General features: G+C 43.9%; 1 protein-coding gene across 3 annotated transcripts in view; it reads right to left on the bottom strand.

Moving 5' to 3' along the window:
• Window positions 1-23237: 23237 nt before the first annotated feature.
• The window catches only part of ESRRG (estrogen related receptor gamma), a 702537-nt gene continuing 699496 nt past the window's right edge, over window positions 23238-26278 (bottom strand). For all 3 annotated transcript variants that reach the window (XM_078649784.1, XM_078649785.1, XM_078649786.1), the window contains one exon: window positions 23238-24819. In XM_078649784.1, the coding sequence (XP_078505910.1) occupies window positions 24575-24819 (245 nt within the window). In that variant the 3' untranslated portion in view covers window positions 23238-24574. The remainder of the gene's footprint in view (window positions 24820-26278) is intronic.

Genomic DNA, 26278 nt, shown 5'->3' on the forward strand with positions numbered 1-26278 from the left:
TTTGTTGCAGATCAAGTTTCAAGTTTCAAGGGAAACAAAGATTAGGTGCACAAAATTTTGGAACACTGTATCCTTCAACGTTGACTAAACCAAAAACTATACATAGGATTCTCATCCTACTAAGTTCCGGCGGATTTTAACCTTTTACCCACTCCAGACGTCTTTTGGAGTATTTACGGGAAAAAGGGTCTGTGAGAAAAAGCACGACTGAGTTACTCTAGTGTCTTGCGCTAGATTATCGCCTTACCAAACGTTGGGCGCCATGTAGTGTAGTTCCTATATTCCCAATAGGCTCTGCGCATTGGAATAATATAAACAGCAGTGTAGACGTAGGACTGAGGTCGACTAGGTCTCTACTGACTATATTAGACTTAATTAGTTTTGCCAGCTAGCTCAGAGGTCACTAGAAACTTTCTCGAATAAACAAGGAGGAGTTTAACTTCCCTGGATAGACAAGAAGGGATTAGCTTCTGACAATCATAAACATGACAACTTTGCTCCCTCAGAATAAGAGTGTATCTCTAGAGTCGTGTGAAAACAATAGACAGCTATTTTACTCAGTCAAACGTGCATACTTAGTTTCACCAGAGTGCAGAGAATAGAGAGACAGGCGTTTTCAATAAAAGGTGTTATTTATTGAGCAGTCTTCTTTCTCATGCAAGAGAAATGAATTGCCACAATTGCAATACTTAGCATAAAGTAAAGTGCGTACAGTAAAAGGAGTATTATAAAATAATACTGAAAAAGCATTGATATGGTTTCTTAGCCATATGATACTTTAACATGGATAAAATATATACATACATATATACATTGACTAACGTACTCAACTGGTGCTTCTAAATACGCCTACCCCAGTGTACCTGACCTAAACCTAATACGTGAGAAGGAGTAAGTAAGTAGCAGTTTAAGTTAAGTTGGTTTTGCCAAGAATCTGAATCAAGAATTCTCTTTAAGGGTTTAGTCAGCTCCGTACCTGGGTAATAGAAAGCAGGAGGTCTGGTATCTCTCTCTCAGGACTCAATATCCCAGCAACCCGCAAGGGCGGCTGGAAACACCGGAGCTGGATTTCTCGGCTGGAGAAAAGACAGCGTCTCTCTCAGTGCTTCAAAAAGGAGGGGCGGCGTCCGTGGGCTCTTGCATCAGCTGGGCTCTCGGGCAAGTAGATAGCCGCTCTGCTCCAAACCACTGTGTGTTTGCTTAGGGCAACGTTGGTATATTTATACCTGAAAGGTGCCGGGTTTGACGTAAGGTTGGACATAAGACGTCACCAAGAACTAACAGTTCTTTCTGACTCTAGGAGTTCTTGTGCAAATCAAAACAAGAGCAGGGGGATTTCCCGGGCTGCTGGAGGCTTGGTTTGTTTAAAGAACGCGTTGTACTTTCTAGGAGTCTAGAGGAGTAGCCATGCTGTATTTGGACTGCATGGGTTGTTACTAAATATGGATATGTCGGTCCGAATGAGGTCGCACACTGCTCGTCCCATCAGCGTGTGACCCCGGAGCATGAAGGTCGATGTGGTCGGTATCAGCGGGTGCGCTTCTACCCGAGTTTAAAGTCTTGAGGGTGTTCACTGGTGTGCTTGCCATCCCTGGACACGTGTTTCACGTTTATTAACGCTCACCAGCAGGGATTAGGCATGTGCACAGGGTTGCTGCGTGGGCTGCCGAAAATATTCTTAGGTCCAGATACCTCTTAAGGCGCGCAGGTGCGTTGTCTCGAGGTCGTCACCTCCACCGGCTCATGGGAGCCTGTATAAATAGTAAGTCCGAATGAGGTCGCACACTGCTCGTCCCATCAGCGTGTGACCCTGGAGCATGAAGGTCGATGTGGTCGGTATCAGCGGGTGCGCTTCTACCCGAGTTTAAAGTCTTGAGGGTGTTCACTGGTGTGCTTGCCATCCCTGGACACGTGTTTCGCGTTTATTAACGCTCATCAGCAGGGATTAGGCGTGTGCACAGGGTTGCTGCGTCGTCTGCCGAAAATATTCTTAGGTCCAGATACCTCTTAAGGCACGCAGGTGCGTTGTCTCGAGGTCGTCACCTCCACTGGCTCAAGGGAGCCTGTATAAATAGTAAGTCTGAATGAGGTCGCACACTGCTCGTCCCATCAGCGTGTGACCCCGGAGCATGAAGGTCGATGTGGTCGGTATCAGCGGGTGCGCTTCTACCCGAGTTTAAAGTCTTGAGGGTGTTCACTGGTGTGCTTGCCATCCCTGGACACGTGTTTCGCATTTATTAACGCTCATCAGCAGGGATTAGGCGTGTGCACAGGGTTGCTGCGTGGGCTGCCGAAAATATTCTTAGGTCCAGATACCTCTTAAGGCGCGCAGGTGCGTTGTCTCGAGGTCGTCACCTCCAACGGCTCAAGGGAGCCTGTATAAATAGTAAGTCCGAATGAGGTCGCACACTGCTCGTCCCATCAGCGTGTGACCCTGGAGCATGAAGGTCGATGTGGTCGGTATCAGCGGGTGCGCTTCTACCCGAGTTTAAAGTCTTGAGGGTGTTCACTGGTGTGCTTGCCATCCCTGGACACGTGTTTCGCGTTTATTAACACTCATCAGCAGGGATTAGGCGTGTGCACAGGGTTGCTGCGTGGGCTGCCGAAAATATTCTTAGGTCCAGATACCTCTTAAGGCGCGCAGGTGCGTTGTCCCGAGGTCGTCACCTCCACCGGCTCAAGGGAGCATGTATAAATAGTAAGTCCGAATGACGTCGCACACTGCTCATCCCATCAGCGTGTGACCCCGGAGCATGAAGGTCGATGTGGTCGGTATCAGCGGGTGCGCTTCTACCCGAGTTTAAAGTCTTGAGGGTGTTCACTGGTGTGCTTGCCATCCCTGGACACGTGTTTCGCGTTTATTAACGCTCATCAGCAGGGATTAGGCGTGTGCACAGGGTTGCTGCGTGGGCTGCCGAAAATATTCTTAGGTCCAGATACCTCTTAAGGCGCGCAGGTGCGTTGTCTCGAGGTCGTCACCTCCACCGGCTCAAGGGAGCCTGTATAAATAGTAAGTCCGAATGAGGTCGCACACTGCTCGTCCTATCAGCGTGTGACCCCGGAGCATGAAGGTCGATGTGGTCGGTATCAGCGGGTGCGCTTCTACCCGAGTTTAAAGTCTTGAGGGTGTTCACTGGTGTGCTTGCCATCCCTGGACACGTGTTTCGCGTTTATTAACGCTCATCAGCAGGGATTAGGCGTGTGCACAGGGTTGCTGCGTGGGCTGCCGAAAATATTCTTAGGTCCAGATACCTCTTAAGGCGCGCAGGTGCGTTGTCTCGAGGTCGTCACCTCCACCGGCTCAAGGGAGCCTGTATAAATAGTAAGTCCGAATGAGGTCGCACACTGCTCGTCCTATCAGCGTGTGACCCCGGAGCATGAAGGTCGATGTGGTCGGTATCAGCGGGTGCGCTTCTACCCGAGTTTAAAGTCTTGAGGGTGTTCACTGGTGTGCTTGCCATCCCTGGACACGTGTTTCGCGTTTATTAACGGTCATCAGCAGGGATTAGGCGTGTGCACAGGGTTGCTGCGTGGGCTGCCGAAATATGGATATGATTCTTATGCCTTTATAAGGATATTATTTATTATAACCACATGAGGTCATAAATCAGGAATATCGAATTAGGTTCCTAGATAGAATTACAACACCTCCACCTGTACCACCCGTTCTGACATTTTATGGAAATCAGCACGCAGTAAATTGACATCAGTGGAGATAGTCCCCACTGTTGTTTGAACACTGGAGAGGGTTTTCATAATGTCTTCCATCGTCACCTTTTTGCTTCCTTCTGTGTCTTGACCTTTGCCCGTGGATGCACGGCCTTCATTCGACGATTGGTTGTTTTTCTCATACGCATATTTATCAAGCTTTGCTTGCGTTGACATGTTTTTCGGCCCCCTACCCGCCATGGCGACCGACTGCACCTGGCTGTAGGTATGTACGTGGGGTACTGTAGCAAAAGGTGGCAGCGTAAGAGCTCCGCAATGTATTCCCCGGCACGCAGTGCCCCTGGCGGTGGCCCAACCGGGGGGAAACTGCCATGTTTTCGTGCGCCCACTATGGCTGTAATACTGCACTTCTAGATTGCGTCAGTCTGGTGTTACTCGGACACCGCGGCGTGCTCCCGCGCACTGTGGGTTGTTCCCGTTCTGAAGACGGCGGTTCCCAGGACGCCACCACGTCTTTTTCTTGTCCAGTGATGGTGTGGCCTTGTTTCTATTATCCTATATTGCTATGTCCCAGCACCCCTTTCACTGCTGCAAGGCTATCACACTGTCACAGCCCTCGGCTCATGCTTGCGGTGGGTTTTAAGTCAGGCTGCTCGCTCACCTGGAAACTATGGGTAAATATCTCCGGTCGTGCGTTGCCTGCTCCTCCGTGGCCTCAATGTGTGCACGGCGCCCCTCAGTGGAGTTGCCCTGCAAAGAGCGTGGATCTCTGATAGTTGTGTACTTAGGGCTGTAACAGTATTCAGTCCCGGCTGTTATCCCGGTCGCTACCTCAGGACCTCCATGTAGTGCTCCGTTAACCACTTCCCGCCTCACTTGTGGTCGGAAGACCTTGAATTCAGGCAAAGCCAGTACTGGGGCGTATGAGGCGAAGATGCAACTTCGTCGCAGTGCTTCAGCTGCGCCCTGTGTCTCGGATGCGGTTCTGGCGACCTGCTTTCCTTCACCGCAGGGCACCGCTTGCAATAGGATCTTGTTAGGAGGCAAGCGCTTCCACTTTCCGGCCTCCGGTGTCCCGGTCCGATGCCCGACGTTGCTTCCAGTGCTACCCCGCCTCCGGTCGGATGTCCAGCCCTGCACCGCTCACGGCCCAGGTATTGCAGTCTGTTGGAGTATGGAGCATGCGGGCGTTTCTATCCCTCCCGTAATGGCCCTTCCAGGGTCGCCGTATGCGTTTCGCCGCTGGCAGTGGACTCAGCTGGGGCTCGTCCCCCCCAGGGTGCGCCGGTTGCTTCTCTTCACTGGGGGAGTTTCGCACCCCGGTAGGCCGCACCTCTTCGCTGTCCTCAGGGCTATTCGTACCTTCGCTTTTGCCCCTGAAGGTCAGGATGAATATCGCGGGGTCTGTACTTTAATTTCTGCTCTCGCTGCCCTACAGAGCTCGTTGCGTGCTTCTCACCCAGCGGCGGACCGGTCAGTCGCCGACTCTTTCCTCCGTCTAGCCCTCACTTCCGCCCGAGCTCAGTCATTCCAGGCCGGTGCTGCATCGACGGTAGTAGGCCCCACTTTTTCTCTCCGCTTCCGGACCTGTTCCCGGTGTCGGATTTTGACTGGGATCGGTTCTGTTAATGCCGGTTGTTCCCAGGTCTTGGGTTCTGCCCCTTCAGGTGGTGAAGTATCGGATTAATTGGCCGGATTCATTAAACGAGCCTCAGTGCTCCGGGAGCTCCTCTATCACGCAGCCGCCATGCTTGGCCGCTAGCCACGCCCCCAGTAGTGGCATCTTTAATGAAAATAGTGTCAGATAACAAAAAGTTATTCAGTTTCCAACGGCTAAATTCTGAGGAGTGAATAGATAAGTCAAAACCAGCATGAACCGGTGCATGGTTAGAAATGAAAATAGACCCAATTTCCGATGAATGAACACATGGAAGTAAGGATTTGCTAACCAAAATATATAATCAATCTTGGACCGAGTATGATGAACATTAGAAACGAAAGTATACTCAAGAGAATCAGGATCACAGGTTTTCCATACATCATATAATGATTGAGAGGTAATGGCCGACTGGAATGCTTTGTGGGATTTATCAGGGTTAAATTTACATTTAGATTGTCTGTCAGAGAAGGGGTCAATCCATTGATTAAAATCATCTGCAATAAAAATGTTAGGGCAATCGATGGAGGATAGTAGAACTTTAATGTCATTCCAAAATGTAGGATCTGATTTTACTGGGCCATAAATATTCAGCAAAACCAGAGTTTTGTATAACAACCTTAGCCATTACCCAACTCAACCCAAATTTGAACAGAAATCGACTTATGAAATAATATAGCAACACCCCCTTTTTTACAAGAAGCAGGTGAATAAACAACTTGGCCCACCCATTGCCTTTTTAATTTGAGCGATTCCGCATTAGTACAATGTGTCCCTTGAAGAAAGGATATCTGAGAATTAAGTTTGGATAAGTGAGAAAGTACCTTTTGTCTCTTGACGGGATGTCCAAGTCCATGTACGTTCCACGTTAGAAACTTACACATGAAGGAGGGACGGGAGGGTTATACATATAAGTCGATACACATCAGGGATATGTCTAAAAAGGAAATGACGCCTCATATGAGAACCAAAAGGAAAATACATTGCATAGAAGCAAACATAACTGAAAAGCACATGCACCATATTGAATTACTGAGAGAAAAAGAAATAGAAATATAAAAACATAAAAAAGGAGAACAAGTAAGAAAAAGAGAACAGACACAGAAAGAAGAGGAGATAGATCAAGGAACAAAGTCCAGATCTATGAAAAAGCGAGGAGGACAGATGCATGGGGCGTAGCTGTGTAAACAAGAGATGGAGCAACGTGAAGAGAAATAAAAGTGATAGAAGAACAAACAGCCATAATGTTTAAAACATATCAACAAGGAAACAAGAGTGCAAATGATTATAGGAAGATCCAGCAATAGAACGAAGACGCATCAGCAATGACAAGAGATAAAGCGACGAAGAAAGAGAAACAAGAATTAGAGTGCGAAACAGCCCTTCCAAACATAGAAGGGAAAAAAGAGAAAAACATCAACAGGAGCATCATAGATTATAAGAAGCATTAACAGGAACATTATAAATTACAAGAAGAACCAGCTGCAAAATCAGTGGAAATGATTTGAAGAAAAGATTTCAATTTGAGAGGATCCTCAAATGAGCGTGTGGAACCATTGTGAGTAATTTTACACAGGCAAGGATGCAGGATACCATATCGAATATTCAATTGTCTCATCTGGGGACGCAGAGCCAAAAATTCCTTTCTTCTGGCATTAGTAGCATTAGATAATTCCTGAGAACTGATGATGTTGTGACCAGACCACTTGAGATGACGTTTTGCTTTGGCTTTGGAGAGGACATGCATTAAATCTGTAAATTCCCAAAATAACATAATGATTCCTCTGGGTTTGGAGGCATGAGGTTGTAGACGACCAAGTCTATGGGCACGATGAATATTTAATGCAGTCTCAGATGGAAGTTCCAAGAGTTTTGACAAGAATGTCCTAAAAAATGACAGCATATCAGGACCGTCAATATTTTCTGGCAGACCATAAAGACGTAGGTTATTCCATCTGTTTCGATTTTCAAGGTCCTCTGTGTGGAGTTTTAGTCGTTGGATCTCCTGTTACAGAACTGGAATTTTAGTAGAAACATTGTGTAAATCGCTGATACGTTGCTCCATGTCCAACACCTTAGCCTCCATCTTAATCCATCTATCCTCGATTTGTTGAAGCTTCTCATTAGTTGTGGACACAAAAGATTTAAGACCTCTATGTTAAGATTGAAAATAAGTGAGCAGAATATCTAAACAATATCATCTGTTTGATCCTAGGCTATATGAATAGAGGAGCAGTGATGGGTCAAACTCAAAGCGCATCACTTGTAGACCACCCAACTCAGAGAAGAGGCCAAAGACAGACTTATACTTCAAGCTAAGATTGGTGACTCTGATTGTAATGAAAGGGTAAAACCCCCACCAAGTGAAGGCTCCGACATCAGGTATGCTTAATAAGTGCTGCACGAAGAATGCTCTGTCACCTCACACATCCTCTAAGGATACCAGCAGGCATGCAAGAAGTCACATATTCATCTAGACAGAACCAGACTACATGCACCACAAGTGACTCTTCACATAAAAGGTACAAAACGACTGCACACTCTCCAGCCAACAATACAGGTATGCCTGGATTCCATTTGGAAGAATGTGGAGAGAAAAATCACACAACTGCAGAAATTGAGGCCCAGATTTACCAAGAAATTGCGTTGCCCTTGTGTCACGCAAAGTGTTGTAAGGGCAACGTAATCCCTAAATCAGATTTACTAAGCAAGGCAAGGTCACTTTGCATGGTCCTGCGTTGCTTGGTAAATCTAAAGTAATGTGTGGCAGTGCAAGTCGCTGCCTTGCGTTACTCTGCCCTGGGAAGGCGTTACATTGGTGGACGGTGAGAAGAAAGAGTAGACGTGAGGTCAGAAGGAAACGTTGCTTGCGTACATATAGACATTTTTCCACGGTCTCAACAGTTTGAGAGCTATGATGCCCCACTTGTGACAGTTATGTGCTATACAAATGCTGGATAACAAAACAGAACAGTTTGTGTTTCCCCTACTCTAATTGTGATAGGTTCTTAGATGATACTATACGCCATTTCTCTTTTTTTGCCCTATAAGTCATCTTCTAAAGAAATAATACCATTCTTTTTTAACTGTACTATAGAAACAGCCAAGCATGTACTCATTTTAGTACAGAGAGGAAAAGGTAACACCAATGGATTGTTAATTTTTTGTCGAGAACTTGGGTGTTAAAAGGATGTTATGAATTAATTCTTTTGAACTTTCTGTACGATTTCAGTATCATTTTACGTTGATGTTATGTGGTATTTGTTTTCTCTTTTTCTCTTCTTCTTAACATGGACTCTTTGCTATTGTTATTAATATAGTTAGAATGGTAATGGCAGTTCCAAACACTGTCAATTTGATGTAAAAGGGAACCACATGGGTCCATGCCTGATTTCCAACTGTCAGTGAGCTTCATTCTGGAGAGCAAAACTTTTTTAGTAATTGAACATTTTTTTTTACCTGAACAAGACATGACTTGCACCTTGTAATCATTTGAGCCATGTTGCAAGTATCTGAGAGGAGTTTCTTAAATCCTACCCAGGATCTGCTCTGAGTCTATGGCATTTAAAAATATATCGTGCAGATATTGTGCAGAGTCAAGGGCAGAATCTTGTTGTATTTCCTTTATTGTCATTTTAGGTCTAGACGGATATTATAAAGAGCTCAAATACATTTCCACCATATAAAATTTTAAAAAATCAAATCCCAGAAATCTTAGTGCTGCCTAGCTTGAATCACCAGAGAAGAAGTGGTGAAGAATCACTTGGTGGACAACTCAGTGTGGCCAGGCAATCTGGGTGGACTCAACCGTTGGCACAGAATCCAAAGAATAATTACTTTTAGAAAAAGTAAAACATACTAAATCAGGACTAATATTGTGACGTGCAGTTATAGAATCAGTTGCATTACACTAATACAGCTGGTTCCTCAATTATGTATGCATATGAAAAGATTTCTACATTTATATGTGAATCAGTTGTCGTCTGCCTTTGCCTTTTCCTATAATTGAAGGAATAATGTGATATTACCACATTTCTGTAATGCTGTGATAAGGATTAGTCAAGGAACCTCATTTAAACCTAAGTGGAGGGTGATGTTAGCTTCTGTCAATGTTCGCCTTCCTGACTCCAAGCCACCAAACTACAAGGTGGGCGAAGGACGGATATACTACTAGTAAAACTGATATTCTCTCCTCCACCCAGTTTAGTTGATGGCCAAATAGCTCATCAACCAGAGTCTGGGCAGTAGTGTCCGGGTGATCCAGCTGACTCAGAACAGTGGCAGACTGCATCTTGTTTTTCAATGGCTCTGGATATCTCTAGGAATTGCCCCTGGTTGCTGCAATGGCACAGCAGGAGAGAAGCGAAAGTCCAGGGGTATCTTGCACACCAATGGGGAGGAGACTGTTTCCATCACCCCTTCATCACAAGACACAAATGCAATTCTTAGGACCACCTTTAGTGGGGTGTGCAAGCAGTCACCGACTAACGAGGAACCCATGGATGCCAGCACGAGATCCATCCTTTAAATTAGCAGGTAGACAAAGGCAGGCATGCAGTCTAAAGACAAGCTTCGAAGCAGGCAGCGTGCCCTGCTACCAAACTGCTGTGACCAGGCCCACTGGTAGTAAAGGGTAACTTGGGGCCTCATTTATGAAAAGTGACGCATCGCTGCTGAAAACAGCGATCCGTCTCCTTTCACTGCGCTCTCCCTGCGACACTAACGATGCGTCATATTTACAGTATGACGCATCATGTCGCAAGGAGTTACGGATACGTCAGTATTTCTGACGTATCTGTAGTCGCAAAAGTGACGCATTGCTGGAGTGTGTCACAAAAGTGACGCAACTCCACCAATGTGTACTTTCACATGGGCAAGTCCTATGTTGTTAGTGCCTGCGTCAGTCTTATGGCAGGCGTAAGATTTTGACGCATTAGCGTCCAAGAAATGGCGCAGTGAAATCTCATAGATTTTACTGCGTCACTTCTATGACGCTTTCTTGCGTCAAAATGCCCCCCTTGCATACATTATACCTGGGGCAGGTATAATGTGGCGCAGGGGTTTACAAAGTGACGCATCTACCTAGATGCGTCACTTTGTAAATATGGTGCAACAAGGCAAATTTTTTACTCCGCTGGTGTGTCACAAAAAATGACATACAAGTGGCGTAAAAGTGACGCAAGGGTTCATAAATGAGCCCCTTAGAATCGAGGCCAAAGTGCCTGACAGATTAGAAAACACAAAAATGTGTCACCAAGGCAATATCCATCCAGAAGCTCTTATCGGATCTGCTAATCAATACCTGACTGACATGAAGTCTAACTTGGCAGCCTCAGGGTCAGCAAAGATTTGCATGATGACCATAATTGATGGGTGTATAGACTGTCATATTCTCTTTCCACTATGGCTTCCCTTTCCAGTTCTGCCTCGTTGGATAGTGGGACCAAGGCTACCTAGTCTTTCAGCTTAAGCCATGCGCAGTGGGGGGGATCTGTGATCCTCTGAGCAAAAAGAGTGCAAATTACACAGGAAGGGTCAGAATCCCTGCTGACACTGGTCCTGTAATAGATGATATGGCGAGGCTGCTTTCTGCAGGTGCAAGGAATCAGGCAGGAGGGAGTGTAGCATATACAAGGCGCCTATAGCTTGGATGAGAACGAACTGGACCAGAGATGAAGGCTGGCGCGGGCTGCACAGAAAATGGACACCACAAGAACACCGGAGTAGACGAAATTTGGATCTGCAGGCAGGACAACAAGAGAGAAATGCCTGCTCTAGACAACTGTAATTGGAGCAAAATATGCAATTAAAGCGAAATGAAAAGTGTAATAACAGAGACAAAGGATATTACAACGGAGAGTAAAGCAAGAGTATAATGAAAGAAAATGTGTATACTCAGAGGAAATAAGTATTGTAACCCTCTGAAAACAGAGTTACCACCCTTCGTCTTATTCCTGCACTGCTCAACCAAATTAAGTAATTTGCAATTTTTATACAGTTCAATTTGTGGTGGGTTTGCAATTTAGTATTTAGTACGAGTTGTGGATGAAGGTGATAGAAATACTGACTTCAAAATTACAATTTGGACAAACCGAAAAAATAGAAATGCTTTTCCGCCTGTATAATGCCCGTAATATGTGGGTACATTAGGTTATTGAATGTACCAAACTATGGTGATCATTCGAAGCTGTGTGGTAATTCTGCCTTATTCATTAAGCACCATATTTACCGAACCTGCAGTGGTCAGAAGCCATGGATACAAACGTACTGCACCATTAAGAGTTATCCTTATGGAAAGGCTATTTACTGGGGTAATCAATATTATTGCACAGATTTCTGCAGATAATTCTCAGTGAGTAATTTTCTAGAGACATAGGAGCATATGTACAAAAACTTAAAGCTGCTGTAGCGTGAATTATTTGACGTTACAGCAGCTTTTTTTTAATCACCTTATTTACAAGTTGCCGCTAACTGGAGTTAGCAGCACTTTTCCAGCGTAAACATGAATTTTCAAGATCGCCAGTTCTGTTAGCGGGACTTAATGAAAATGAGATGCAAGATAGGCGTTCCAGTGCAAATACTGCCACTAACCCCACATTGCGATATTTACAAGGAATTCCTTGTATGATGCAACCCACCAAAAACAGCCTCTAGCTACAGTTAGAGGCAGTTTTTTAAGACCAGAAAATAGCTGGTCTTAAAAATGGTGCAAACACTTGGGGCCTCATTTTAGAAGGTTTTGGTGCTGGACAGCGCTGCAAGGAATGTTGCTGTGCTGACCAGTGACAAAACTACAGGGCAGGAATGTGCACCATCAATAAGATAGGGCGCATTCCTGGGCCTCATTCATGAAAAGTGTTCCATCGCTGCGACAAAACAGCGTTTCAACACTTTTCACTACGCCCTTCTTGCAACACCATGGATCCACTGTATTCACTGTACGGTGCTCTATGTTGCAATTAATGAAAGATACGTCTGGAATCCTGATGTGTTAGTCAGCATAAAAGTCACACACTGCTGCAGTTTTGTCACAGAAAAAAAGAAAAACCAAAGGTGATGATGGACGGAGTGTTGACAATACAAACACTCACCCCCAGTCAACTGATCTGGGTTTAATCCATCACCGTTCTTTAGCTCACTCCGCCACCCCAGTTCAGACATGGCCATATGCAAATCAGTCTGACCCTGTGCCTCATGGGAACAGTCCAGCCGGAACTGGCAGTTCCGGCTGGACTGTTCCCATGAGGCACAGGGTCAGACTGATTTGCATTTGGCCATGTCTGAACTAGGGTGGCGGAGTGGGCTAAAGAATGGTGATGGATTAAACCCAGATCTGTTGACTGGGTGTGAGTGTTTGATTGGTTCAGATGCTTCGTCCATCGCCACCCCCTTTTGTAGCAGTTTTGTCACAAGCATGGCGCAATTCCAGCAATTCATGGGGCCAGCCTATCCCTGTGGCACAGTGTCACCCATACGCCTGCCATGAGGCAGGCATAAGTTACTGACGCAGTGGTGTCCTACAATTGTTGCAGTGAAATCTGATGGATTTCACTGCGCGACTCTTATGAGGCTTTGTTGCATGGGAACGCCCATCCTGCATAAATCATACCTGATGCAGGTATAATGTGACACAGCTTCACAAGGTCACACATATGCCTAGATGCGTTACTTTGCAAATACGGTGCAACATGGTGAAAGAATCACACTGCAAGTACGTGAAGAAAATGACGCACCTGCATGGTGAAAGTCAGAAGGGGCTCATGAATAAACCCCCCAGTCTTTTTCCCCTACGTTGGCGCAAAATGGTTGTCATGCGCCAATGCAGGCACCCTTCACCATGGTGCAAGGATGACTGTGTTGCAGAGTTGATTGATGTTGTGTCTCCCTCTCTTCTCGAGACGTCTTCATGTGGGGCTGGACTAGTGGAGGGCTGGAGTGAACCAGTTGGCCTTCTTGGAGTGTTGTTTGCTTGGTCTTTTCTTGAGGGGTGCTAGGGTGTTGGTGCAAATGGAGATCCATCGGTAGAGGTTGTGCGCTGTGGTGTTGTCGTCTGTAAGCATTGGCGGAGTGGTGAGGGAGTTGACAGGAAGTTCTTTTGGTGCCTTGATCCAGCTGCGATGGAGGGGCAATGATGGCGATGGTGTACTGTGGGCATGGTGAAGGTGTGATGTAAACAGTGATGGTCGGTACAGGAGAGTCCTGAGGTGTGGCTGTACTTGAAGTTTCCACTGGTGGAGAAGATGGGCTCGAGCGTGTATCAGGCTATGTGGGTTGGTGGGGTGACTAGCTGCTTGAGTCTGATGTTGGTGAGGTTCTGCAGGAGGGGGTTGGTGTCCTGGTCACTAGGGTTGCCCAGGTGGAACTTGAGGTCTCCGAGTAGGATGTAGTCGGTGGATGGGACAGTCTGGGTGCGATGAGGTCTACAATGGCATCAGTGAATGGGGGTTCATCCTGGCGGCTCGGGGTGGTGTATGCGGGTGAATTTGTAGCTGTCGTGGATGGTCATGGTGTTGTCTGGCCCAGAGCAGAAGTTGGTCCAGGTTTCCGTGAAGACGGTGATGTCTGAAGAGGTGGCGTCAAGGAGGTCCCAAACTTATGTTGCATGTTTGTGGAGGGACCACACGTTGAGGAGGATGCAGTTGAGCCAGTTGGCTGCGATGTTGGTCGGCTGGGCGGCAGAAGGCACTGGTGTGCTGATGTGGCAGAAGGTACAGCAGTTTCAACAAGGCGCAGGGTGCACGTGAATTCTACAGTGTTGCTAGATGGCAGGCGGTGTGGCGTCCAGGGTTGATGGTGAGGAGTTTGCTGTCATCATTGTGGTGGAGTGTCCTGGAGGAAGGGTCCATGGTACTGGGTGTGGTCCGGGGGCAGTTGGACACAGACGGGCTTGCCTTTAGCACACTAATGGTACGCCTGCTGCGCATGGCCTCACAGTGGCTGCCATTATATAGTGCTGTGGGAGAACTGGACAGCTGGGAGGCGGAAAACACAGGAAAAGATACTGGAGGGGTGGGGATGGGGGGAGCGGGGTAGTAAATATATTTAAAACAAATTCTTAACTCGAGGACGGGTCCCGCGTCTTCTGTGCTCCTGTTCTCCTGAGTCAGCTTCCAGGATCAGGAAGAAGGCAGCCAGGCTCCCTCCCCTAAGCCAATTAAAATGCTGCAATGCAGCGTTGTGATTGTTCTTGAGCGCTGTGAGAAGGCATTCAGCCAGGGGCTCTAGGGTTGGGCATGTTCTCCATGCAGGCTGTAATGCAGCCTGCATTGCGAACAGGGATGTGCGCATGACTGCTTTGGGCGGCCTGAGTGGGCCGACCAAACAGTAATTGCACACTTGAGTGGGCATATCACTTTGCTCCGTGAGTAGAGCAGCCCCACCCACTCTCCCTCCTGTGAAGGAAACATAGCACGAGTACATCAGAAAGTTATCACCATGTTATGTTTCCTCTTCTTGCACTGCTTGAAAGCAGTAGGGCGATGCTCTTCCGCCATAGCGGATGAGCCGCCACTGGGGTCGTGTCACCCACAGGTGTTAGGCCCGGGCCCAACTCGACCCCTGGGCCGTCTCCTCTATGCGTCTCAACTTCTCCTCACCTGGACATTGACACCATGGCAAAATCTGCTGCACTCTCTTCAAATCTGTAAATCAGCCAGTGGGAGTCTCAGCCAGGTGGGATTTCACAAGCCAGGGTATAGCAGATGCCGCCAAGTTCACTGGCGAACCTCCCGATGCAGGTAATGCAACAGGGCCCCCTTAGGCATGAAGCTGCAGTCCTCCACCACACAAGTTCAGAGCAGCTCAGGGGCCTCACCCTCCACAGCGTCCAGCCAGCACTGCGATACAGACCTTCCTACTTTGGTGAGCAGGAATGCCTCAAAGCTCCTAGAGGCACCAGGCGACCTGGCAGACTTCACCACCAGGTAAGGGCGATCGCCAATGCCTCAATGTTAACTGCCATGGCCCAGCAACTCCACAGCACCTCTGCATCCCACTCCGGGTCCCAGGCGCAGGCCCAGCGAGGCTTCTGGGCCCCAGGGAACGTCTGCGCTTTCAAGGTTTTGGATGCCATGGTGCTGCAAGGAGTGCACAATGATAAGTGATGCATCACTGGTTTTGCCCAGTGATGTGCCTCTTTTTATAGCTGTAGCCCTGAGTTTCCTCTTCTCCTGGGACTCTGGCTGGTCATCCTGGCTGTTGGTGGGCTTGGGTTGCTGATTGGTTTTGTTTCCGATTTTTCATTGGAGGTGGACTTATAGGCTATTTCTGCCCCTGAAGGCGAAAAAAGTCACGTTGGGCTGACTAACATGAGTTTTTTTGCCACTAATGGGACTTTCGTCAGTTTTCGCCCGCTAACGTCAGAATTTGTATCACCCTCACGCTAGTGTTAGTGGCAGTTTTCACCGCAGCTACCAGACACTATCATCATGTAGCGACATATTGAAAATACATCGCTAACAGGGCGATAGTTTTTGGTGATAGGCCGCGTTAAGAAAACTCCTGCTAACTAGCATTAGCATTAGTTAGCAGCAGTTCTTGTACATATACCCTATATTCTTCCAGGTTACACCTGGCAATCAAACAGAGTGTGGTAAGTAAGCACAACCTGGAATTCCCGATGTCCCTGGTAACTCCTCAATGAGGACCTGTGTGTTCTAAAGACACAGCCATTCATTTATTTAAATAACTAGGTGCTATTTTTCCACACTGACTTAGGCAGGATTTGCTTGTCATTTAAAAGGAAATGCTCAAGTGTTCACTTTAGATATTTTCCTTTCTATGTTTGAGTTTTTGCAAATGCTGCAAGAAGCTCAACTGCTAGTAACACAGGTTTGTACAGAACCTGCAGGATCACGCTATACGAGCACTTGAAGAAACCATTCATAGAAAGCATTTTTTGCCTCCTACTAACGCCTAATCTAAAGAATTGCTCTAATACAAAGAAAGTGGTTTCTTTCATATGTGCCTTCAGCTATATACTGACTCAAGATAGAAAGCGTGCCGACACAGGGATTGGGATGTTGTACATAGAGTCAGTCTCCGCGGACGTCCCATGTACAGAGTTTCAAGTCTTATGCCGACTCCTTTGAACTACGCACAGAACTTTAAATGGACACAGCTGAGCTCTATCAATGAATGTTTATTGACTACACTAACCTTGAGGAAGTCTGATGGGGTGAAATACGTGTTGGCTGTCTGGATAATTTGCTCTCTTTATTGTGTTCTGAACACATACAATCATGGTTAAAATAAGAAGACAGGAAATGTTGTATTTCTTACTTTCAAACATATTGCCGTAATCCGATGCTGCAATTTTATGTCTCATTTGATCACATTAATTAGTGGCGGTTGGTTGGGGAGGGTAGCGGAAGAGCGGTAGCAGAGGGGTAGAAATTGTTTTTTTTAAGTTCTCCCAGCCAATCACGACACTGCCTTACAGCAGCTTTGTTATTGGTCTGAGCGTTGTGGTCTGATGAAGCACATATACAGTGTGCATGAGAATTTGGCCGGCCCAAGACGGCTGGCCAAACCGTCATGCGCACTTATGGTGTAGCGACCACTCCTCCCTCTGCTGATGTCTCGTGAGCCCGCCCGGCTGTAACATTAAAGGCAGACTAAAAATAAAATGATAATATCATTCTGTTATTATAATTTTGTTTTGACTTTGCTCTGCTCTTAGAGCAGTGGGGTGACGCTCCTCCGCCTTAGCGGAGGAGCCACCCCTGACATTAATGCCCAGCTTTACTAAGGTTTTGTGTTGGCCTTACACATACAAGGGGATTCAGGGTGACGCATAACCTAGAATGAGATTTACCGCATACAAGGGCACCTTGCGTGGCCCGGAGCTGGTATATCTGGAGTAACACAAGGAAGCGCAAGTCGTTGACTTTCGTTACTCTGCATGGTGAGAGATTTACATCGGTGGAGTGTGGTTGTTCCCATATATCCACCCATGTATTCTAATGCATTCCCAGATTTACCAACACTGGTAGACTTGCGAATGCCTCAAGATTCATACGCCTTTTCACCAGAGGTGCAACTAGGAGAAATATCTTTATTCTGCATTCTGCAGCACACTAAGAAAGAGGAAAATGTCTCTAAGGATTGTTTTTGTGCAGGAAGGTGTGTCTTCCTGCTCAAAACCACCCTGCTTGTAGTGCAGGCACCCTTGCTCCATGGCACATGGGTGCATTTGTGCTAGGCTGCAGATTGTGCCCCAGCACAGGCAGAGGACTGGAATGTGTCATATCTTGATAAATATGGTTCATTCCTGCACTCTCCCTTCCATGCAGCGCAGTGCAGAAGTTGTCCCGCTGTGTTGTCTTACGTTAAAAAATGATAAATCTGGCCCTAAGTGTCTTAAACCTTTCAGTCCATGGTCAATGAAGTGAGCTGTTTTGATCACCTTAGATCAGGTTTAAAACTGATGCGCCAGATTTACTAAGGATCTGTGTTGTCGTTGCATGATGCATGTTGTTGAAAGTCAACGCAAGTCCTTAAATGGAATTTAACAAGCCTTGCAAGGGACGATTTACACTGTCTTGCATGACTTTGTAAAGAAATGTAACATAACACAGTGGAGTCTGTTGCCTTGCATTACCTTTAGTTGTGGTAGGAGTTCCATGGGAACCCAAGAAATTTGATACAATCCCAGATTTAATACAGACAGTAAACCTGAGATCCGGCACAAAAATAATCCTGCCTGTACTGTAATGCAGGCACCCTTCGACCATGGAGAAAGGGCGCCTCCACTGGTGCTAGGCAGCCAAAGGTCTGCCAGTGCTAAGAGAGAGCTAAACTGTGCCATATCTGTGTAAATATGGTGCAGTTCAGCTCTCTCTCTTTCCCGAAACAAAGCGCAATGACCTCCCTTGCTGTGCTGTGTTGAGTAAAATTTTAGTGAATATGCCCTTATAATTTTGGGGTTTATACCGTTAGGTAATATGGGCCTAGATGTATCAAGATTCCATTTTGCGAATCTTACATAGCGATTTTTAGCGAATCGCTATTTAGAATTCGCAAAATGGAATGTATGTAAAAAATCGCTTTTTTTTAGCGATTCCTTATTATTCTTTATTTGCGCATTCGCATTTTCCGAATTCGCAAATAAGGAATAATTTCCCATGCATTCCTATGGGCCAGGAGGCCCATAGGAATGATTGTGAAGTAATTCTCAAACTGCGAATTCGCAATTTGCTAATCGCAATTTGAGAATTATTTCAAGGGTGCAGGGGTGTCTCATGGACACCCTGCTGCACCCCTGAAACTTACATGTGTGTGTGCATATGGCGCACATACATGCCCTATGGGCATGTATGTGTGTCACATGCCACCCTCAAAATTGCCAAATTTTAGTTTTTGAAAGGATTTTGCAAATTAACATGAACCTCAAGTTGGTGTTAATTTGCGATTCCTTAACCTGAATTCGCAATTTAAAAAAGCTTCATACATGGCATTTAAGGAATCGCAAAATTGCGATTCCTTAAATGCTTAAGCAAAATAAGGAATCGCAATTTTTTGCGATTCCTTATTTTGCTAATTTCACATACATTCCAAAAGATGCAAAATGTCCGTTTGCGATTCGTTAAGGCCGAAATTCTGCGAATTTTGGCCTTACCGAATCGCAAAAGGCTTGATACATCTAGGCCCTGGTCTCATGGACTGTAAGGGCATCTTTCGTCCCAGTTGAGAGAAGAGGTCAGCCGCGGCCGGCAGTGGGAGTACCTGCAGGGCGGTGACGTGGGGAGGGGGAGGGGCAGGGTGGGGGGCAGTAATGTATGGATTACGGAGTTTTACAGGTAAGTAAACATGTAAATAAATAAAATGAATTTCGTTGCGCGCACTGCATCGCATTTGGGGATGCAGTGCACTCAACGAAATTTGTCTTATTTATTTAAATGTTTACTTACCTGGAAAGCTCCGTAATCCATACATTACTACCCCACCCTGCCCCTCCCCCTCCCCACGTCACCACCCTGCAGGTACTCCCATTACCGGCCGCGGCTGGAAGAGGTGGAATTCACAAAATAAGGCAGGGCTGCAAATTGACTCCCCTTCTCGGGAAAGTCAGCGGGCGCACTGAAATGTGCACCGATCCACACACATACAAACCCAACTTACGTAATACAATGTCTGGCGCTGTAAAGATATCCAATTTTCAAATCCACAGTTAATGTAGGTTGAGGACCTCTAGTGTAGGAAAATAATAGGGTTCTTGGACCAAGTGTATCAAGCAGGCGCATAACACAAACCCCTGCAGCCCCTGTGGTGCTGGGGGCCCTTAACTCTCCAGGGGGCCTCCCACCCTTCAGAGGGGCCACCTAATAAGACAAAGGCCAATGAATGTCTCCAAGATAGGTGAGACTCAGAGGCCCCACATCACATTCTGTGAGGTGGGGGGGGGGGGCAACATTTTTGTTACGTCACTGATGTCAAGTTTCCAAAGCAGATTTAGACAGGGCTGTAAAACACATTTCTTATCTACCACTGGGAAACGTGTACCAGTCCTTCATTTCATCTCTCTTCATTGTGTTATTATTTGGCAGTTGCACTGTGCACAACCTGTGAGTGTTATATCATCCATCGAAAAAGAATGCGGAATGCTTTCCAATAGAGTATACATTAATATCCATGCTTCACCTCTGAGCTCATCACACCAGTACGACATAAGAACGTCACAGACATTTACAAACAAATGTGTCATCTATCCAGCAAGATGCTCTTCATCTTCAAAATTGGAGTGTACATTTGCTGCATTAGGTAGGGCAAAAAACATGGTTACACTGTGCAATCCTGCGTCAATGCGTGATCAGCAGAGGCGTCATGGAATGGTTGACTGGCTGGAAAACAGCATGACTTGCCATGCTCTGGCCTCTAAAGGAACAGTGACACGAGGGACCAGCTGAGGCTATTTTTGGGGCAAAGTGACAATCGCTGGTGCCCTGTGTGAAAATGGAATTCGAGGCACGAGGGTGAACTAACATTATCCTGCTGTGTCAGTGTTCCGCCTCCATTTTGATGCCTGACTTCAGTGCAACATGAAAATGGTGCCTGCTCGCTGACTTTTAAGTTGTTTTGCAGTTGCTATGAAATATTCGTGATTACCGTGTGGGCTAACCAGGTCTGACTTTCTACTGCTTGGTAATGAATGAGGTATTTCATGGTCGATAGGCTATACTAATTGGCGTCTCTGGGTGCCCAGAAGATGCTCTTAAAAGAGTGGAAATTTGGTGCACAGTGACACTGACACACCGAGACAATGAGTCCCAGCAAGGCTGATAGCAAGATGCTGTAAGATTAAACAAGGGCTATATTAAGGCATGTCAAGATGAATCCTAATGTGCTACTAGACATTTTGCATATTTACGAGTATGCAAAGTGTCTGGCTGCAAGCTGGAATGTAATCTGACAGAGTTTTCAATAGCATGTCACCCCCTGCCCCTGTTTTTGCACAAAATAGGGTGATGTGAGCTGCTCCTTAAAAAGCACCCGACTAAAGAAAGTGTATCCATCTGTGCCAATACAATGCGGAACAAAAATAACACAAGACAAAAAAAGCAATCAAAAAGTGGAAGCTTTTTTAATATTGCTCTACCATCATCCTGAAAGGCATAATAATTTGAGTTACATATCGGAACCGATTGGAGTTACAGGATCAAGTCTCCTTTTTGCATTTAACAATATATACAATATAAAATAAATACATTTACACAAATGGACATTTGTTGGAGCACACAGTATGATACACATCACAAAAATATACAGTTGATTGCTTTACAGATGTCAAGTACATCTACATCGATAGACATGTTTTTGTTCCTGTTCCTTTTACTACTGGCTATGATAAAACTCCTGGCTTATTAGAAGCATTTTAAATTCTTTTTTCCATGTATTTGTTGTCCTTCAGTAATCCTTGCACCTAAGACTGCCATTTAATGCTTTTGCAGGCAGGTAAACAAAGAGACACTTAAATAATTAAAATACAATCACCAACACCCAGTTTTCATTCTTTAAGAAAAATAGCAGATTTTCATTTTTATCACTTTTTTCTTGTTATCATTTCAATGCAAAATAGCAGAATAAATACAACATTTTGATTTGATTGAAACACAAGTGCAACTGCAGCGAGTCACACAATCATATTGCTTTAAATTATGTAAAAAAAACTATTTTAAAAAAAGCAAAACATTGAAACAAAATATTATGGCTAAAATAAACACTTTCCAGTTTCACCAAATCTATCAATAAATAAATTATTATGGTTGAAACTTGAAGGAGTTTCCAACAAGATTTAAGCAGAGCTTCATTTTTAAGTCTGTGTAGTTTAATAAGCAGTCTGCTAGCTGTAGCATTCTTTAGATGACTGGCCCTTTACAACTAGAAGTACTTCTTTATCATAAAAAGATAACCTCCACTCGTATCTATTCACACACACACACACACACACACATCTCTTTCTCTTATTTCAGCCACAAGTTACCAGCCAAACTTTGACGAGAACTGTGTATAACTTGTATGTTTCAAATATACTCATCCATCCGCACGCTCACATACATATAAACAAAACACACACAAATATATATATGTATATGTGTGGGTATATGTATATATAAATACATATATATAAACTTTTGCATGCACATAATGCATATACATACATATATATGTATATATAAATATATATATATACATATTATATATGTATACATATATATATATATATATATATATATATATATATATATATATATATATATATATATATAATTGTGTGTGCACATAATGCATATACCTACTCATATACATATTTTCTATTGGGCAGTAGCAATTGCACCTTGCACACCATCTGGAAAATAAATAGATTTTTGTACACAATTACATAAATAAATAATCTAATACCACCAGCACCTTTTCCCAGGAGTTGTATAGTTTATCTATCACTTTTAGAGGGATATGCCAGTCTCTGAACTTCCATCACAGCTATACAATTTCAAGTTATTGACTGTCTGAATGAGTTGCTAATGATGATTTATCTACAATCACACTACAGACACTTCTCTACTGCAAAAACCACAATCTACGATATAGTCCCATATAGCTAATGATAGATACAAAGTATTGAGAGCACACTGCTTATGTGCTACCAACCCGCTCTATTTTGTTCAAAGCACACAAAGCAGCAGTAGTAGTTTTGGAAACTTTTCCGCACCAAAAACTTTGCAACAGCACAGTGCGAGTTGATAGAAGTCAGAGATGGATGAGATGAAGCGAGATATATACAGCATTTAAAAAGTAGACTTATATATAGTTTTGAAATATTTCAAGGGATCCTCCCTTCTAACCTATACATTGGTAATCTATAATACAGTTAGACAAATTGTCCCTTGTTTTGAAAATAGCATGACTTTTCATTTGAAACACGTGTTAGTTGGTGTTGAGTACTTGTTTAGAGTTTCCTAGTTGTCGTTTTAGGCTTTTAGGTAGGAAGATACGCCATTATCAGTATGGAAGTGAACATATTACTGTGATCTCCTGAGGAATTGTACATCCAATATTGTCTCTAATTCTACCCTGCCTCTAAAAGCACACACTATGATAATTAAAGCACCACAAGAAGAACAAGACAACAGTCCTCAAATGCAACAGAAAATGTCAGAAAAAGCACAGCAAACATGAAACATTGAAAACTCGATCTACATTTTGTTTGTTAGGCTTACAATTGTAATTACATTGTGTACATAGAATAGGGAGGATCACATGGTACAAGTAGAAGCGTCTAACACTTGTATATTGGTATAGCATTGGACGGAGGCTATAGTTTCTTAGTTTATTTTAATAAACAGACTGTACTTGAGGGGTGTAAAGAAGTGTGTTTTGGTGAGGATTTTCTAATCAGTGTTTTACTAGTTTACTAGTTTTAACAGTCCTAAATGTGACCAGTCCTTCCATGCTGCAACAAATCAGCTGAAATGTACACGGATTGCTCCAACTAGTTGTACAAATAAATCACAGTAAAAAAATTATTCAAAATCAGTCCATAATTGAAGTTTAAGAATATGATCAGAACAGATGCCTGCTTAAACTGATTACCTTTTTCAAAGGATGGCTTTTGCCTTATTGCCTCTTAACAAGTACCGTGTCACAGTTACAAGTCTGAAAGTAGTCATCTTTTAAAATAGTGTACAGTAGCTCAATTACCAACTCAACCCATTAAGGTTAATGTGGCAATTGTCAGAGCATTACACAGTTACAAATGCTTTAAATTTACATCTTATAGGGCGCATTTGTGGATTTTACAACATACATACTGCAGGTTCTAATAATCTAAGAACAATTCAGTTTACTGGAGCTTATTTTTTTCAGAAACTGGATGTACAGGACCAGACAACATAAATTGCATCCGTGATAAAATGCACCTTCCTTCCAACTATTGCTTGAGTAAGATAAGTTGCCACATTGGTGCATGGCATTAAAGTGGTAAAGCTGGTACAGAAAAAAATCTCCACTGCTGCGAAGAACTAAATATCTAAAACATAACAATTCCTTCTTCGTCCATTATTTTGTCCTTCATCATCGGTGTCATTACTTGAGCCCGAATGGAAATGTACCATCCATCTTTCATATTGCATGAATGAATAAAGCTTAAAATAGTCCCTGAAAAAAGTTGCACAGTGGCTAACCTAAGAAACATCTGGAAGACTTGAAAAAAGAATTAAGGAATCAGATGGCTATAAAGGATCTAGAAGGAGAATGCAATGATAAGAAGCAGCCAACTCAACACCTTTAGATCTGTTTCTAGTATTACAGACTGCTCCAGCGAAACCCAGTACTGTGTTCGGTTCATTGTGTCATAATTGACAATGGTGCATTCTTTGTTTCATTTGTCATTAGGGGTATCACTGTTTTATGACAAGTTTACTGGTATCCATATTATGGATTTCATTCCTTTGGCAGGGCTGGCTTCCATCTCTCTTTCAGTAGAGAGATCTTCCCAAAGTTCAGCAGCAACGAAATAGAGAAATGGGATAAGAAAGTTACATGTATCTGCATCTGACAGACACAATAGAGTTTTTAGGCTGCTTCACAGTCTTGCTGCTGAACTCTCAGTGCAGTATCTTTGTTCTCGTTCAACACAGTGAGTTTTTGTCACTATGTCTGTAGTTGTTTTCCCTTTGTTTTATATATATATACATATATTTATATATTATGTATTCGCTTTGCATAATGGAAAGGCCCACAATGCTCTAGTCAAACTTTGGCCTCCAACATTTCCAAAAACAGTTTGTGCATTGGGACTTTCCCTTCCAGTTTGATGTTGTAGAAGTGCTGCACGGCCTTCGTTGACGTTTGCCTTAGTAGTGGAAGGGTCATCAACATCTTGCCCGCCCGACGGGGGTCCTCAATATGTTGCCCAGCCTCATAGTCCTGCAGAGCCTCATGTAAGACATCTTGAAGTTTCTGAACTGCTTCAACATCTTCTATATGCATTGAGTCTATAGAAAAGCAAAGACATGTGGCATTAATACTCAGTACATAAAAAGCATAATTTCATTACATTATTTATCACAGTCATTACTTTGGTGACATGTTAGCAGTAGTTTTTGTTAATTATTTTTTGTATTCTAGTGCAAAAGGATAGATTATCAGACTTAGGTTTTTGACATTATTAACTCTGACTTTTGTATTTTGCCAAGAAAACAAGCATTTTTTGTTGTTTTTAATGGTATAAGATTTTTGAGGTAATAGTGAATCCCACACAGTTTGTTTGCCCACATAACCATCATCTTCAGTCTGATGGAATTGTGCAGGTCATATCCCTAGTGCACAGCCTTCAGGGAAATGCTTTTTCAATCTGCTGATACCTCCGCAGAAAGTAGGAACGGTTGGGACAGTGATATGTAAAACAGATAACGAGGTCATAATAATAAAGTTAGAGAATAAAACAACGAACAAAAGACTAAATACAATGTTGGTAAACAATCAATTGAATGGAATTAAATGTATATTTTGTAAAAACCATTGAAGAAAAATAACAGGGAATAATATTGTGGAAGTTTTGTATTTAATAGGAATTGTCCATTGTCCATGATAATGCTTTGGAGACACTGATACACTGACTGTATTAATTAAATTCCTGAAGCTGAAACCGTGGAGCTTTTGCACACGTGGGCACATTTCGAGTTTTCCACAGAGGTCAAAGGTCTATCTATCTATCTATCTATCTATCTATCTATCTATCTATCTATCTATCTATCTATCTATCTATCTACCTATCTATCTATCTATCTATCTATCTAGCTATCTATCTAGCTATCTATCTATCTATGATGCATGCATTCGCCTGATAAATCTGATATCATTCTGCCCATAACTATTTCCTGTCCCTCATCTCAAAAACTCTGCTTGAGATTTTACAAAACTAAATCCTGTTTTTGGAGCCTCCTTCAAAACTCCATACTTGAACAATGTGCCTGAAAAGTAAGGTGATGATACAAATTGTACATTTCTGATGGATTTTCAAATAGATTCGATAAACAGCGCCACAAATATTAGCAACACAAAAAATAAGTTTCCAATTGAAAACCATAAACCCATAGGGGCTAACTAAGCATAACTAGTTACAGCTATAGAGAGGCCACAATAGCACCTCTGGAAGTATGGGTAATTATGCTTAGTTAGCACCTGTGAGCTTCTGCTTTTTCGATATGTACATATTAAAAGACATATACACAAGCACACACACATAGAATTAATTTCATAAATATCTTGCTATTTATTGAATCATTTTGAAGAGTTTGCCAGAGTTCAACCTCATGTGACTCTTTCCCTCATGAACCTTATCCTTGTTTGGAGGGGTTTCAGGGTGGGGGGAGGGGGCAGCAAGTGTTGAAGAGCGCTCGTGGGAATGCCGTGGACATCCACACAGGGTGAAAATGTAATAACTCGTCTAAG

The sequence above is a fragment of the Lissotriton helveticus genome, chromosome 6, assembly GCF_964261635.1.
Source record: "Lissotriton helveticus chromosome 6, aLisHel1.1, whole genome shotgun sequence".
Classification (NCBI taxonomy): Eukaryota; Metazoa; Chordata; class Amphibia; order Caudata; family Salamandridae; genus Lissotriton; species Lissotriton helveticus.